General features: G+C 38.3%; 1 protein-coding gene across 1 annotated transcript; it reads right to left on the bottom strand.

Annotated features, from left to right (window-relative positions):
* Positions 1-1489: 1489 nt before the first annotated feature.
* On the bottom strand, positions 1490-14073 carry LOC141325554 (protein NLRC3-like). The gene is made up of 9 exons (XM_073834306.1): positions 13810-14073; positions 10284-12084; positions 9752-9925; positions 8854-9027; positions 6525-6698; positions 4992-5165; positions 4144-4305; positions 3565-3611; positions 1490-2999 (listed from the first exon to the last, which is right to left on the bottom strand). Exons 1-9 carry the CDS (start codon positions 13985-13987, stop codon positions 2473-2475), a joined length of 3411 nt encoding a protein of 1136 aa, XP_073690407.1. The 5' UTR covers positions 13988-14073; the 3' UTR covers positions 1490-2472.
* Positions 14074-16665: the final 2592 nt, after the last annotated feature.

Raw genomic sequence — 16665 nt, 5'->3', positions numbered from 1 at the left:
GTGGGGTGTTCCATAAAACAAGTTTACCAAATAAGCCAGGCTTATTTCAGTTTTTCTGACTTATTGTCACTTGATTTGGCTCAAAATAAGTCAGACTAACTGAAATAAGCCTGACTTATTTGGTAAACGTGTTTTATGGAATACCCCCCGGGTCAGGCAGAATGGTCGGCGCTGGCGGCTAGAGTCATAAATGAAGAAACAGTCCAATCGATAACAAGGAAACAACACAAGGAAAAACGCTCAGAGTTGATCACCGTGGCAAACCAGAACTTCGCGAGGAACAGACAGGAAGTGGGAAATGGAGTCCGAATTGACAGGTTATTACTCGGGTGAAGGCTCCCTCTGAAGGTGAGGTAGAGGGGTTGCGGTAGGCTCAATCGTAACAATTATACAATATATGTCTAAATATTCTTAGATTATAGCATCATTTTCTAAAACATTAAAAACATCCTGGCATCATGTAAATGTCTCCTCCTGCTGGATTTGCGTCTCATCGCATTTTTCTTCTGATCGTCTTAATACTCACAGCGCGTCTTCTTCCAGAATCAAACAGGGAGCCAGATAAACTTGAAGGAAACTCGCTGCTTTGCTACGGTGAGGTGGGCGTTTACCTCCCCGTGCTTTCCTTGCATGGCTAATTTTATTATAAAAGCGTAATTAGCTTGTGGGCGTGATCGAATTAAAAATAATCAATAATTATTATTTAAAAATAAATAATAATTAGCTCCGTTCGGATAGACTGGACATTGCGTTGGTTTCATATGGATTACTTTATCACAGAATATTTGTTTTCAATAAAACTTACTTCATTTAAAAGTATACATATCAAGCTTTCTCTAGACACATGCTCACGTCTCTGTGTTGTGTATTGGTTGAGTTATAGTATATTTTAGTGACGCGTTTCTGAATGAAGATCACGGAGATCAACGCGGCAGACAGCACACCCTGTATGTTTTCTATATTTTGCAAAATCACAGTGTTTTTTTGTTATTATGAGTGTATACAAATAAAAGTAGACCCTTTACAGATTTGATTGATGTACTGCTTTTATCTGTACGATCAGAAATGACCAAGTAATTGAAATTCCTTTTGGGAAACTGCGTTTGTCGACCCCAGGGGGTTAAATAACATAGTTTCACTGTTCTCAAACCAAAAACTCAGTGTTTCCCATCTCAGGGTAAGTCAATTCAGAGTTCAAGTTTAAACTTGGTTGAACCTCCTTATTGAATGGGCCCCTGGTGCATAAAAGCTTTCGATTTAGGTTTAAAATTTTGTTACATAAAAACTTTGCTTAGTCTAAATTTAATCCAAAATATAAGACTGATTACCCTTTAGTTAACTGCTAGTTGGTCAAACGAGTTCTTAAGACACTGTCTTAACATAGAGGCTAAGTTTATGCAACTGGCCCCCAGGTCTCATACCTGGCGGAGGTGTGAAATGTTTGTTGAGTAAGAACAATAGAAACAGAAATAACAGACTGCAGGTGAGGTTATGGGGAGCAATGCTTTTTTATTAGCATTTTGTTAGCCATCTCTAAATAAAACACATGACATGGTCTTAGAAACACAATGAATCTTAAGTATAATAAGTTCACATACCACAGCCACATATTTTTTATCCATAAAAAAATATTCATGTTTGAGCTAGTATATCTCCATAATAATAACAACCGTCTAAATAATGTCTTAAACTGTAAACTTTTAAGTGTCAGCTTAACTAAATATATATTGTTACGACCTTAGATGGATTTTTTATTTTTTTTGTCTAGGAATTTAAAAGGAGTAACATTGAGATGACCAAAAGAAGAAGCTTAATGTAAAAGTGGCAAGAGAAATGCAGGGCATCAAATTAGCACCGCAAAAGAATTATTGCTCCCAAAAACCATGAGTATTTACAAACATTTAGGAAAACAAAATACTAAACAATAATAATTTATATAACCAAGACAAACGGGAGAGGAACTGAAAGTAGCGCTAGAAAATCAAAGAAATAAAAATAACAAAAAGATCCCCACTGTCTCCACCCGGTCCTCTAAATGAGGAAACAAAAATATGAAAAAGAAATCTTCAGCGCAAATGCGCCCTAAACTTACTCTAACTAAAAAACACAAAAATACACATTTAGCGCACTTCACTAAACTAGTGTGTAAAATACAGAGAATAAAATCCAGCGTGCAAGGTGTGTATGTCACGTGACTTACTAGGCTGTTCCACGTCTCCCTTGTCTGTAAGTCAGCAATTAGATCACAAGTTTAAGTGGAGCATAAGCGGGCTAAAGATATCAAAGACACATAACATTCATCATGAACGCAGATGTCACAAGTGACAAAACTTTACACAGGTCATTCCAAGAAATCTCACGCTAGTCTCATAAGCATTAACAAAAGTAGCAGATAACTAACGCCAGTCAGTCAGTGTGTGTGTGTGTGTGTGTGTGTGTGTGACGTCTCCATTATTGTTCACAGGATTTTCATCAAAGAGACACTGAGGAGCCACAATCCACCAACCTAAATCCAGCATAGAGAGACTCAGTGAATGTGGTGGTGAATGTGTGTAAGTGTGTGAGTGTGTGTGTGTCAGAGACACTGTAGAAGGACAGATTGCCGGCCGACACGTCCACATACACTCCTACTCTATTAGAAGAGCCTGAAGGGACACATATGTCAGTGAAATTACCATTGTGACAGCGAGTGAATCTGTCATCAGAGCAGAACAGACTCCAGGAGTTTTTATTTAATCCAAAACCACAATCATCACTGCCTCCTTTCCTGCTAATTCCTTTATATGTCACTGATATCTCAACATATTCACTCCACTCAGCCTCCCAGTAACAGCGTCCAGTCGGACTCTCTCTACACAGAAACTGGGGACACTCATCAAATCTTTCTGGATGCTCAGGATACGGCTGCTTCTCTTTCACACGTGTCACCTTTCTGTTTTCTTCAGACAGAACAAGGTAAGTGTTTGCTGTGTTTGGATCCAGTGTGAGAATACAGGCATCTGAACACAAGAACATTTTGGTTGATCACTTTATGTTGTGTCTTTCAACACTGTGTACTTATGTAAAAAAAAAAAAAAAAAAAAAAAGTTAGGTACAATATATCTATTGTAGTCATGTTGAATTGCCAAAAACTTTTTTTGTTTGTGTGTGTGTATACTGGTTTGTATAATGTGTGTGTGTGTGTGTGTGTGTGTGTGTGTGTGTGTGTATAATGTAGATTACATTATGTGGATGCAATAATGTGGTGTGTATTCAGGTTGTATTCAAGTTTCAGGCCACTTCTTCTACATACATCCAGTTGTCCTCATAAATACTGAACTTTTTTTTTTTTTAAATCAAAAATGCAATACTGTAGAATGTTTTCTGTGAGGGTTGTGTTTAGGGGATTGAAAATATCACAAACTACATTAGTCAACATTGGACAAGTGGATCAAAAAAGTTCATCAAAGTTGTCCTAAGACAAGAATGGGTTTTGTTTGGATTTTGATGAAAGGTTTTGATCCACTTGTTGTATAAAAAGCATTGCACATATGTAAATTCCTCATAATGTGTGTGTAGACTTACATTTGTGAAGTCCTGCTGTAATCCTAAACTCTCCTCCATGATCCACACTATAAAACACATACAGTATGACATTCTGCACATATGTGACCCTGGACCACAAAACCAGTCATAAGGTTAAATTTTACAAAACTGATTCAATATTCTGATATTCAATAAATAAGATGTATAGTTTATTATGATAGGACAATATTTGGCCGAGATACATCTTTTTGAAAATCTGGAATCTAAGGGTGCAAAAAAATCAAAATACTGAGAAAATCACCTTTAAAGTTGTCCAAATTAAGTTCTTAACAATGCATATTACTAATCAAAAATTACATTTTGATAGGTTTACAGTAGGAATTTTACAAAAAATCTTAATGTAACATTTTACTTAATTTCCTAATGATTTTTGACATCAATAATCAATAGAGAAAAATCAATAATTTTGACCCATACAATATATTTTTGGCTATTGCTACAAATATACCCCAGCGACTTAAGACTGGTTTTGTGGTCCAGGGTCACATATGATATAATCAATAAACACATACACCCATATACACAAAACAGCAGTGTGATTCTTCCTGATCAACATACTTGAGTTTGTTTAGTTTGCAGTTTGGATGGTTGAGCAGCTTGACTCCTGAATCCCCTGGGTAATTGTAGCTCAGATCCAGCTCTTTTAACTGTGAATGGTTTGAGCACAGAGCTGAAGACACATAACCACAGCCTTTCTCTGTCACCATACATCCGGACAATCTACAAACACGCACAGCAACAGTTCAACAATCAGACTTTACTTTCACACAGTGGTCTGCAAAGTTTAGTTTGCAGTTTATCTTCCGTAGTTTCAGTAACAACAGAAAACAAAAGTACCTTTGGAAATGTACCTCAGTAAAAGTAACAAACAAACAACTCATTCTGGAACTTATTCTGGAAAAATACTTTTGACAACAACTTCAATTTCCAATATCAGACTTCCAGTACCTTTGTTAAGAAAGGCACATAGTACGTCTGCTGTCTCATTCAGTTATATTATTATTATTTCCTATTCCTGTTTGTCTCATAATTTCATACAGTATTATGATACAAAAGAATTTACAAAAGAAGTTACAGAGAGTAGACATGTTAACTTCAGAGAGTATAACATGATTAGTAACGTGGTGTGAGCTGCTATTTTGTAAAACACATTTTTATGAATATTGTCACTGGTGTTTATGCTCCTTATGTTAACAGCAGCGACTTTGCTTTAATAAGATAATACGCATTCTCACAAAAAATTTGGGGCGATTTTTTTGCACATTGCATTTTCAAATGTTACAACTGACCCAAACTCACAGCATGTGCATAAGATGAAGTTCGAGTGGACCAGCATTTACTAAGACTCATGAGTGGCTTAAGTGTAAATGAGCATTATGCCACATTTCACTCTGAAACCCATTCACCTCAGTATCTCCAGCTGACAGTTTGGACTCTTCAGTCCATCAGAAAGAAACTTTACTCCAGAATCCTGCAGGTCATTGTTAGTCAGATCCAGCTCTTTCAAGACAGAGTTTGAAGACTGTAGAGGTGATGACAAACTTTCACAGGACTCACTAGTGAGATTACAGAACTGTAGCCTGTGCAGAGAAAAAAACTGATGTGTTTATCAGGTAAACCCTTCAAAAATATATATGCAAGTTATATATGGGAAAATGCTTTAAATCACCACAATACACTAATGCCTGTTTGGTACACAGGTGACATCACTGTTTATTGAGGACTACTGAGACAATTAAACTCAGGATTGCAAAAGAAGGAGCACTTGCACCTGTAATGCACACCTCTCACACAAAACTTGTTATTGTTATCTTTTCCATTATTCTTTTTCTTTATCAATACACAAGTGGTTTTAGTAAAAGTGCCCAACTGAAGGGAATACAATATTTAATAAAACATTCTTGTTTGTAATAAATTATCAACATTAACTAGAGCTAACCGCTGTTAATTCTTAAGAACTTTTAGACACATTAATTAGGGCAAACTGGTTTGTAATATGTGAAGATGGTAATATTGTTTTTGGATTTGCTGTTGATTTCATCTAAAGGCCTGGACACACCAACCCGACGCCAACCAACTAGCGCTGACGAAAGCCGACCGTCTTGTCGCCTCTAGTCGGCTGCTTCTGCGGGCGTCTGGGCAATTAAACAGAGCTCGAAAACACCGAACTGACGAAACCAGACTACAAACTAGAAGGTGCTTTCTGCGCTCGCGTGAGGAGATATACCGTGGCGTACCTGCAGATGGCAGTAGTCTGTATTTTTATTCCAAGAAGAGAAATCGGAAGAACCACCGCACGGTTTGCATAGCATTTTCCGTTATGTCGTACAGCGCTGGCCTGTCTTGGAGCAAATTGATCAGCTCGCCTTCAACAGCTTCATTCCACACAGCCATAGTTGGTTTAGAATTGTGCGAATTGCGAAAAGATGACAGTGAGCCATTTCCCTCTTGAATCATTCCTTTGCTTGTTACGTCACTTCACGTTCAAGTCCTCCACGCACTCTGATTCGATGTCTGAACAGCCAATTAGAGCGCTCTCTTTCCCAGACAGCCCCGACAAGCCCGACGCCGATTCAACATGTCGAATCAGGCAAACTTTGGCCGACGCGAGCCCGACGAAAGCCGACGAGTGGAACACACCGAACCGACGCGCTTCACCGACGCCCACCAACTGCCCGACGAGGCCAGACGGCCGATCGTCGGCTTGGTGTGTCCCGGACTTAAGACTGTGTGGCTGTAAGTCAGTTGTCTTTTCTTTTTTTCTGCTCTTGTTCCTCATTCCTTCAGTGATTCTGCTTTTTAATAGCAGGTGTTTATCACTAATGCTCAAATATCACTTAATTATTCACTTTATTATCACATTAATAGTCTCATGTTTATATGTATTTGACACAGAGACACTGAAACCTAACAACCTAAAAATTTCCTTCTCAACCTACTTGAGTTTTTCCAGTTTACAGTTTGGATGATTCAGTGTATCAGATAGACGCCTGACTCCTTGTTCTCCTGGTTGATTGTAGCTCAGATCCAGAGCTTTCAGGTGTGAGGTGTTTGAACTCAGAGCTGAAGACACGTAACCGCAGCCTTCCTCTGTTAGCATACAGCCAGGCAATCTATAAAAACACAAATCAACAGTCCACATGACATTAGTTTAGCATTCAGACATTACTTTCACACAATCAAATGTTAAGGTTGTTATTTCCTGATGTAATTTTGTAAAGTTTCAGTAACAAAAGTCTAAGAAAATTTAACAGAGTAGTTTTCCAAAAAGGCTGGTTGTCCATGAAAGACAAATGCAAGAGAAGACAGGATAATGCAGAGACTCTCAATGGGAAATTGATTCAACACTGCAGCTGGAAGTGTTCGCCAGTTCAGCCCACCAGTATAGGCAGGGCCATCTGGCTATATAAGTGGGCATTCGCAATAGAATTTCAATTCTCCTTCAGCGACGACGATCATCTCTTCGCTGATCTACGAGACTTAGCCACTTGCCATTGACACGCCTCCCTGCGGACTGAAGCTGACTCAGCGACATGCGCCACTCTGCTGTTCCTGCTCCACGCTTCCATCCCGAGCTGCTTTCAGCATCTGCGCAGCTCTTAGCTCATCCCCTGCTGTTATTCACTGAGTTGTAAAATAGAAATTTCTATAGAGCAAATTTCCAGCAACGTTGTTGCAAATGTTGCACTGCGAGTGTGGCGCGTGCAGGGGAACCTGCACTGAGAATGCACACTCACCGAGACGGAATGGTCTCGCTCTTCTCCGCCTTCAAGGAAGGCAGCTCCGTTCTCCCGTGTGAATCAGTGCTCCTCCTTACTTTAAGCGGCTCAATGCTCTTGGGTGGATCGGAGTAGAAATCTGTCACTTTGTCTGTCAGTTTGACTCTTGTCCTTGCTCGCAGTTCGCCCTTAATGAAGGTGGCCACGCCCCTCTCCTCGTCTGCTACGAGCGGATCTAAGAGAAAGCGTGCAGCACCCTTGATCTGCCAATATGTTTACAGGTAAAGATCTTCAGTGCCCCTCTTCTAATGAGTGGTTTGATCTTTTTAGGCAGATTAAAAGAGAATGCTATCATTGGTCATAGTTATCACTGACAGCTTCAGAGTTGGACACATCTGGGCGGACTGCTCTTGCTGCAAGACCATTGAGTCCAGTAAAACATTACAGCCTCTCTTTTGCCTCCAAGCACCCCATTCAATTCTGGGTGTCGATGGCAGTGTGTTTGTTGCACTTACGGTTGTAAACACTAGGCCCATTCAAATAGTGCCCACACAACCAGCCACTGTTATAGCGAGGGAAAATAAAAGCACAAATAATTCTCAAGAGAGAGCACATTTCCTTTTCCACTTATCACGAGTATCGGGTCCCCACAAGGCGGCCTACCACTCTAACCAATCCAAACCCTTGTCACATGGGCCAACGCCTGTCAGGCCATCCCCAGAATGTCAGACTGGGTTTTGGGGATAATAGAAGGAGGCTATACACTTAAATTTGCTCAAAGAGCCCTTCAATTCAGTGGTGTGGTTCCCACCTTGGTTCAGAGGAAAACTGCACACATCCTGCCCTCCGAGGTGATGAATTTGTTGGCGAAGGAGCCGTAGAAACGGTTCTCCCAGCTTAGAGCATGTCAGGCCTCTATAGCTGTTAATTCCTTGTAAAAAAAAAAGAGGTATGGCGGCCTAAGGCCTATCTTTGATCTCAGGCACCTGAAATGTGCCCTCATGATATGGCCATTCAGGATGATTACCTTGAATCAGATTTTCTCGCAGGTGTGCTCAGGGGCCCGGTTCTTTTCTCTGGATCTGAAAGATGCCTAGTTTCACATCCAAATAGCCCCCCATCACAGGTGATTTTTGAGATTCGCCTTCAAGTAAGTGGCATTATTACACTGAGATGGATGGGAATCCACATTCTAAATTACCTTGACGACTGGCTCATCTCAGCCCAGTCTAAGGACAAGCTTCTATTTCACAGATCCTTCCTCAGCCACTTAGAATGCCTGGGACTCAGGGTCAATTTTGCCAAGAGTGCACTGTCCCCCAGCCAGTGGATGATGCATGAAATAAATGTATATATGTATGCATGTATCCGTGAAAAACATGTACATAATAAATGCAGTATTTTGCATTCACAACATTTCCACACAAGGGTTGTTTTTGTCTGTTGTTCTGGCATTCCAGTGAAAGCAGATACCATATTTGGTGACCGCATTTTAATGGATATTTACTGCAATAGCATGTTCTTAATTATTTTATCCAAAAACATTTACCTTAATATCTCCAGCTGACAGTTTGGACTTTTCAGTCCATCAGAAAGAAGCTTCATTCCAGAATCCTTTAGGTAATTGTTACTCAGATCCAGCTCTCTCAGGACAGAGTTTGAAGACTGTAGAGCTGATAAGAAACTGTCACAAGATTCAGCTGTGAGATTACAGCTATGCAGCCTGTGTATAGAACAAAACAAACAGTGATATTAATATGGTTATTAGATATGATTAATAATCTGGAAAATTATAATTAGCAAAATCTAAACAAGCCAAACCATTTAATAATTTCATTGTTTTCATGCTGTTTGTTTTCTATGCTGCTATGCAGTTAATTATTGCCTAACTTGCATGTACCCGGACGTTTGTTTGTGTTGCTTGTTTTATTTTTATGTTCAACATCATCCTATATGTCCGTTTTCCTTGATGTAAAGAAATATTTTTCATCAGCAATTACACTATAGGTTATGAGGCTTGGAAGATGCGGACAGGTAAGAATGTCATGTCACATACACCACAACACGCATGATCCTCCTAAGTCTAGTATATTAGGTTAGGGACCATCTTGTACATTTGGTTAGGCAGCGCAGTCTAGTTAGGGCGTCTCGGAGGCCGAAGACTTCTTTTTTATTACCTGTTAGTTAGTTTAGAGTTTTTTGCATTATCTCACCTAATGTATTATTGCTTTATCTTCATTTTTCATTAATTTCACTCAATAAATTCACGTATTTGTGAATTTGTAGTTTGTAGTCATTCAGCTTTTGGACCTTTATACAGCATTGTGTATGCTTTTTTTAATTGTCCGTTTTAAATGGTAAACCCCTGCACCCCTAGACTCTAGGGTTGTAACAAAATAAATCTTAATAATAATGCAAAAAGGACAAAAAAGCAATGAAACCCAAACCTCAGTATCTCCAGTTGACAGTTTGCACTCTTCAGTCCATCAGAAAGCAGCTTTACTCCATAATCGTGCAGGTCATTGTTACTCAGGTCCAGTTCTCTCAAGACAGAGTCTGAGGATTGCAAAACTGAAGACAAACTTTCACAGGACTGAGCAGTGAGATTACAGCTATGTAGCCTGTGTAAAGAACAAAACAAACAGCAAAATTAATGTCTATTATTTATGGTTTACAATCAGGAGCACAGATAATCTGGAAAAATCTTTGACTGTAGCAATGTAAGCAAAATAAATACCATCAAATGTATCAGGTAATTCAACGATAAAAATAATAAATAATAAAATGGATAAAACTTGAGTATGGCTTGCTTGATGGTGGGGATACATTGGCATTAAATATTATCACACACAATAATACATTTCTAATAATTATTTTTTTCATAATAGAATATTGCCAGAATTTATTAATCTTTGTAAATTTAAGGACCAATTAAAATGACAAACATTGTATATAAATCAATGTAAAGAATGCCCTTACAGTGCTCTTCTGGTGTTTTTGATCACTAAAACCAATCTCATGAGTGCTTCAACAGATCGTCCGTATTTCTGGAGTTCAAACTTGTTTTGAGTCTCTTCTGACATCAGGAGCACAAAGACCAGACCTGACCACTGAGCAGAGGAAAGATTCTGTGCTGAAAGATTTCCTGAACTCAGATTTTTCTGGATTTCTTCCATGAAATCATCTTTCAGTTCATTCAGACAGTGGAAGAGATTGATGGTTTTCTCCACTGATTTCTCCTTCTCTATTTTGTTCTTGATATAGTCAGCGGTGTCTTTGACATTCTCTATTTTCAGTTGCAGTGTTGGCAGTAGTTCCTTCAGGTAACTCTGATTGGACTCCAGTGAGAGACCCAGAAGAAACCGAAGGAAAAGGTCCAGGTGTCCATTCTCGCTTTGTAACGCCTTTTTGATTGCATCCTTATGGAGCTGAAACATGGAATTTCCCCTAAAAGGTACTGTCAATTTTTTCCTGGATTCACGAAATGGATTTTCTTTCTTGTCTTTGTTTTTAAAAAACACATAGAGTGCAGCAAGAAATTCCTGGACACTGAGATGTATAAAACTGTAAGCACTTCTTGCTGTAACAGCCTCTTCTTGCTGAAAGATCTGAGTGCATAACCCACAATACACTGACCCTTCATTGATATCTAATCCACATTCCTCAAGATCTTCTTTGTAGAAAATCAGATTTCCTTTCTCCAATTGTTGAAAGGCCAGCTTCCCAAGCTTCAGAAAGAACTGATCAAAATACTTAGCATTGGGATCATCACTGTATTTTTTTTTCATCTGTTGCTGCTGAAAAAGTAAGAAGTTTGTGTACATCCCTGTGAGAGTTGTTGGTTTTTTCTCACTGCTCTCTTGAGCCAGCAGAGGCTGAAGAACAGTGAGAGAGATCCAGCAGAAAACAGGGATGTGGCACATGATGTAAAGGCTTCTGTATTTCCTGATGTGACAGATAATGTTTTCAGCACCCTCAAGGCTATCGTTATTTTTTTTGAAGTACTGCTCTCTCTGCTCTTCGCTAAATCCTCGCACCTCTGTTACTAGATCGATGTAGTCTCGGGGTATAAGACTGGCTGCTGCTGGTCTAGATGTGATCCAGATGAGAGCAGATGAAACCAGATGTCTCTCGATCAGGTTTGTAACTATGCTACTTACTGTTGTTTTTTGGTCAACATCTGTAAATCCATCATTCTCATTAAATCTCAATGGGAAACGACATTCATCCAGCCCATCAAAGATAAACATGACCTTACCATCACCTTCTGGAAGAGATGAAAGTTTATCAGGACCACTAAAGAAGCAATTGTGAAGCAGTTCCATGAGGCTGCATTCTTGTTTGATCAAATTCAGTCTACGGAATGGTATCGGAAATATGAGGATTATATCCTGATTTTCTTTTCCTTCAGCCCAGTCAAGGATGAATTTATTGACAGAGATGGTCTTTCCTACTCCTGCGATACCCAGTGTGAGCACTTTTCTGTTTTGTCGAGCCATATCATGCTGGGCTTTGAATATGTTGTTGCAATGGATTAGTGTGTCTGTGGCAGCAAATCGGTTGCCACTCATTTCAATCTGTCTCACCTCGTGCTCATTCACTATTCCTCCAGTCTCATTCTCCACCACATATAAATTTGTGTAAATATCTGTCAAGTTTTTCCGATGACCTCTCTCAGAATTACCAACCAATATCTTCTCGTAATCCTGCTTTAATTTGCTCTTCAGTCTGAGGCTGAATTCGGTGTAACGAGAAGCTTTACTCTCCTCTTTAGTTGGTCCTAGGAAGGAAAAAGACAGGAAAGACTAAATGATAGAATTTGTAATAATTTCCTAATAAAACCTATAGGGCTGCCCCCTAATAGTCAACGAGAAGAGGCTTGGTCGACCAACATTTTATTAGTCACCTAGTCGAACAAATAAAAATTCCACAGGAAGTGTTGAAATCACGCAGTCTGTGATGGACAGATCATTAATGACTAGTTTATGTGGAAATATAGTACATCGGGCAGGACATCCAAATGCTCACCTATCATTCATCAACCTCAAATATGGCTTTTCAACTGAAAGATGTATGTAGAAGAAATTTACATGGGTGCTCAATCTAATGTTAACATAGAAAAATGTATGCTATCCAAGATTTGTGTGGAATCTGTATAGTAGCGCGCTCCCTTCATGACAGATGGAGGCGCTGGCACATTCGCTTGCTCTTAAAATACTCAATTTTTGGTCATACAGATAAAAGTAATACATCTTTTGATTCTGTAAAAAGACTCTGTTTCTTTGTGTGCACTCACAACAACAACGAAATGTTGTGCTTTTTTAAAATAATGAAAGCAAACAGAATGCGCTTTCCGCCATCTTGGTCTCTGTGGACTTAAACATGAAAGGTCAAAACTTTGTGTATACTTGCCTTACAGACATAAAAAATATATATCCATAGAGTGAAATGTCTACTTTCAAATGAACCAATTCAAATTAGAAAACAGATATTCTCAGATTATGTAATATATGTATTAAACGTGCATTCAGGTGCATCACTACTGCAAAGATGATGAATCAGTGTCGCCGACTTCATCTCTTAAACCGAAAACAAAGTGCTAATTTATTCATGAATTATTAAAACGTTAATGCAAGCTTTTTTGTGTGCGCTATGTAGGCAATTAAAGACTCATTGTTATGATTTATCTGGTTTATTAATAAACGTGCGACTAATAGTCAACTAATGCTTAAAATTATCAAATACCAGTCGATCAGGAAAATCTTTAGTCGATGGCAGCCCTAAAAATCTAAATGTAAATTCAAACTTGGTCTGCAATTTTCACAAAAATAACTACTGAACATGCAAAATAAAAACCTGGGCTTCTGCTTTATTAAAAAGAATTGCACTCACTCAACAGTGCTTATATCTTGCATTTAATATGCTGTAGTTGACAGTATGTTAAGTCATAGAAATGACTCATGCTGACTTGAATACAATTGGTTTCAATTTTAAAATTTCTGATTTTTTTTTCTTATCCAAATAAGTGTTCATTGGATTGTCACCATTTGACTCAGATCATCTTTAAACCATGCTGACCACAGTCATTAAAATCTTTCTGAAATAATCAAACTACCTAGCATAGCATAGCATAGCATAGTATAGTATAGCATAGCAAACAAGGATTTAAACTTTGTGTGCGTGATTGTAATCATGGCTTGAAAATAGCAAATACATTTGCTGACAATGCCAACCATTGTTCAGCCTTATTAAACAATTATATCATAGTTTAAAACGTAGTTAAAATTTAGTCCATTGAAAACTCTTTATCCATTCACCACTGGGGACACTCTGTACTATTAAATGAGTTTGTATAGGATCTGTGGCTGTTGTGCTTATAATTGCTGCTTGCTGAATCAGCTCTAATCTGTCTTCATATTGCCTTCAGCCTGAGTTAATGTAAAACAATCACATTGATAAACAGTCACTCACATTACAGTCACAGTGAAATTCTGTAAATGTTTACCTGTCTTGTGTTTTTTCTCCAATTGTTCAGCCAGATCATTCTGATTCATTTTCCTCAGGATGTCCACTGTGATCTTAACAGCTTCTTCTGGACCAAAACGTCTCACCAACCTATCCACTGTTGTTAAGCAATTTGCATGCTCCATTTCATTATTTGATATACAGTTATGTTTATTCATTAAGTACCACTGAAATTTCTTTAGATCAGTTTCGACCAGGTCCTCCAGTGAGTTTAGGAGCAGCTCCTTTTTATCAAATGCTAGATTCATTTCTGCAGGACAAAAAAGTGCACAAACCTTACTTGAATTATGAATTGAAGCTGTGATCAGATCAGATCTCTTAGAGACAACACATTCAAACTCATTTAGTTACTATGGACACTGAATTCTGAATATACACATTCATGATCAAAATTAATTTGTTGAAATAAAGGTTGTGAGATGAATGTGTGTATTTATAAAGAGCGAAGATACAGTTTAGAAACATACAGTACTTGTTGAAGTTTGGAAACATTACGATTTTTAATTATTTTAAAAAGAAGTTTCCTATGCACACCCACTGCACAGACTTGAAAAACACAGTGGGCCCTATCATACACCCAATGCCAATGTGGCCACTAATGTCAAAGATATTTTACAATTAGCATACATTTTAGGTTGGGGGTGTGGTTTTGGGCAGCCTAGCATTGATAGAGCACAAATACCCCCCCTAGGGTAAACAGAACAGAACTGAAAGAACATTAATGATTAATGTAGCGGATATCATTTATGTAATAACATAATTCAGTGGTCTGACTCAACGAGAAATACCATATGCTGAATGCACATGCTGACAGCAATCTAACTGAAATGCCTTACGGAAGGATAGGAAGGGGTGCTCTTTTGTATACCATGCCAACAACAGTGAGTGAAGTGTTTTGAGAACATATGGAAAATGCGCATCATATGTTTGGACAAGTCATGTTTGAACATTACAGTACAGCCCGCAGAAGGTCGGAGCATTCTTTGTGGCATGTTGTGTGTTGCATAACATTGCCATATGCCATGGATGTATCCTCGACATAAATGAGGACAGATTACAGGACTTATAAGGTCTGAAGATGAACTGCCTCATGGGTAAGCCTAGATTAGCTGGCAGAAGAGCTGCTTCTAGAGGTCGACCGATATTGGTTTTTACAGATACCAATAGCTAGGTTGGACCACACTGGCTGATACTGATTAATTAACCGATAGTTTTTGAAAATGGATACTGAACGGCAACTGAAATTGTAAACTACTATTCAAATAAAGTACTTAACCATACTTTGTAAATAAAGAAAAACTTTTATTTTAATTATATATTGATCATTAAAGTTATTTCACAGTTCATTAATGTTAACAAAATAAACTTTATTATAAAATTTTACAATATATCGATAAATGTTGAAATTAACACACACTAACAAGGAACAACACTTCTGTTCTACAGCTTTAATCAATCTTAGTTGATGTTACAAATGGGATCATTGTAAAGTGTTATTTCATATTAACAGTCATGCTAAAGATGGCCATCTTTAAACATCTACACAATGCCATAGTTTTGAAATGACATTCACATGGATATTGTATTGCATGTATACTCACACAGTTTAACTGCTTCTATTCTAGAACACTTGTGATTATCTAATAAAAAAAAAACTAAATATGTTAGTTACACACTAGGCAAAAGTGCAGCGCTACGCTGCGGGGACAACTCGCAGGTATCACACACACACTGGGCACGTCGCGTGTAGTTCAAGCGGAAGTCTAAAATAGTTTTTTTTTAATCACCAAACAGGCAAAAGTTTACTTCAAGAATGATCAAAAGCGGCAAAGATGAGTTTAAATTTTGGTGTTTAAAAAAACAGATCAAAGGGAAAGAAAGTGAGATCTATATTATTGTAGCCATTTAAGATTTTTTTTTCTTTTCTGTTTTACATTTATGTTTAAATATTATTTGTTTGTGTTTTGTTTCAGTTTAATCTGTTAATTATGAAAAAAGTTTGTGTAATTTGTAAATGTCATAAAGGACGTGGTCTGAATTGGACGGCAATACGCCAGGAGGACTGGAGAGGGTCAGACACAATTTTTGGCCACTTCGTACGTTTTTGGTTGTTAAAAATCCCTTTTTAAACTAATTCCGTTTTGTATAATTTGTATCTTAATTTTAATACATATTTTTGTTGATCAATTATTAAAATCAAATAAATGAGAACAAGGAAACATGGCATTGTGAAATGAAGTGCGTAACAAGATGCAAACCCACTACCATGCTTCCGCGGCCTGAAGAAAACATAAAATATAGCTCTATATGAAACATACAGACTTTATTAGAGCTGCAGAAATACAAACGTTTCGCTTAAATGCACAATACTGTCACAATCACCAGCTGGAGTGCACGTCATTCCCAGTAGAGGGCACTCCATCCTGAACTGTTTAATGTTATGTGTTCACTCAACCCACCATGCTTTGCCCTTAAGTGTCATGTCCTCATTGGTTCTCCTGCTCCATGTGTCTGTCTCCCATTGGTTGTTTCTGTCATGTGACCCCTAGTGTTTGGTATAAAGCCTTCCCTTTCCCCTCTGTCTGGACCGATCGTTGTTTAGTCTTTAACCTTCCGAGTTCCTAGTTCCTGTGTTTCTGTGTTTTCTGACCTTGGACTGTTTTCTTGTTTTTGAATCTTGTCGCCCGCCCTGACCTTCTCGCCTGTTTACTGGATTACTCTTTCGGATTTCCCTTGTTGTTCTTGTTTGCTGGTGTTCGACCCCCTGCCTGTTTTGACCACGTCTGTTAATAAAGCGCTGCATATGGATCCACACGTCAGTCTCCAGACCTCTATT

The sequence above is a fragment of the Garra rufa genome, chromosome 2 (assembly GCF_049309525.1).
Source record: "Garra rufa chromosome 2, GarRuf1.0, whole genome shotgun sequence".
NCBI lineage: Eukaryota > Metazoa > Chordata > Actinopteri > Cypriniformes > Cyprinidae > Garra > Garra rufa.
The sequence above is the reverse complement of the archived record's forward strand: the minus strand, read 5'-3'. Positions and strand labels throughout refer to the sequence as shown.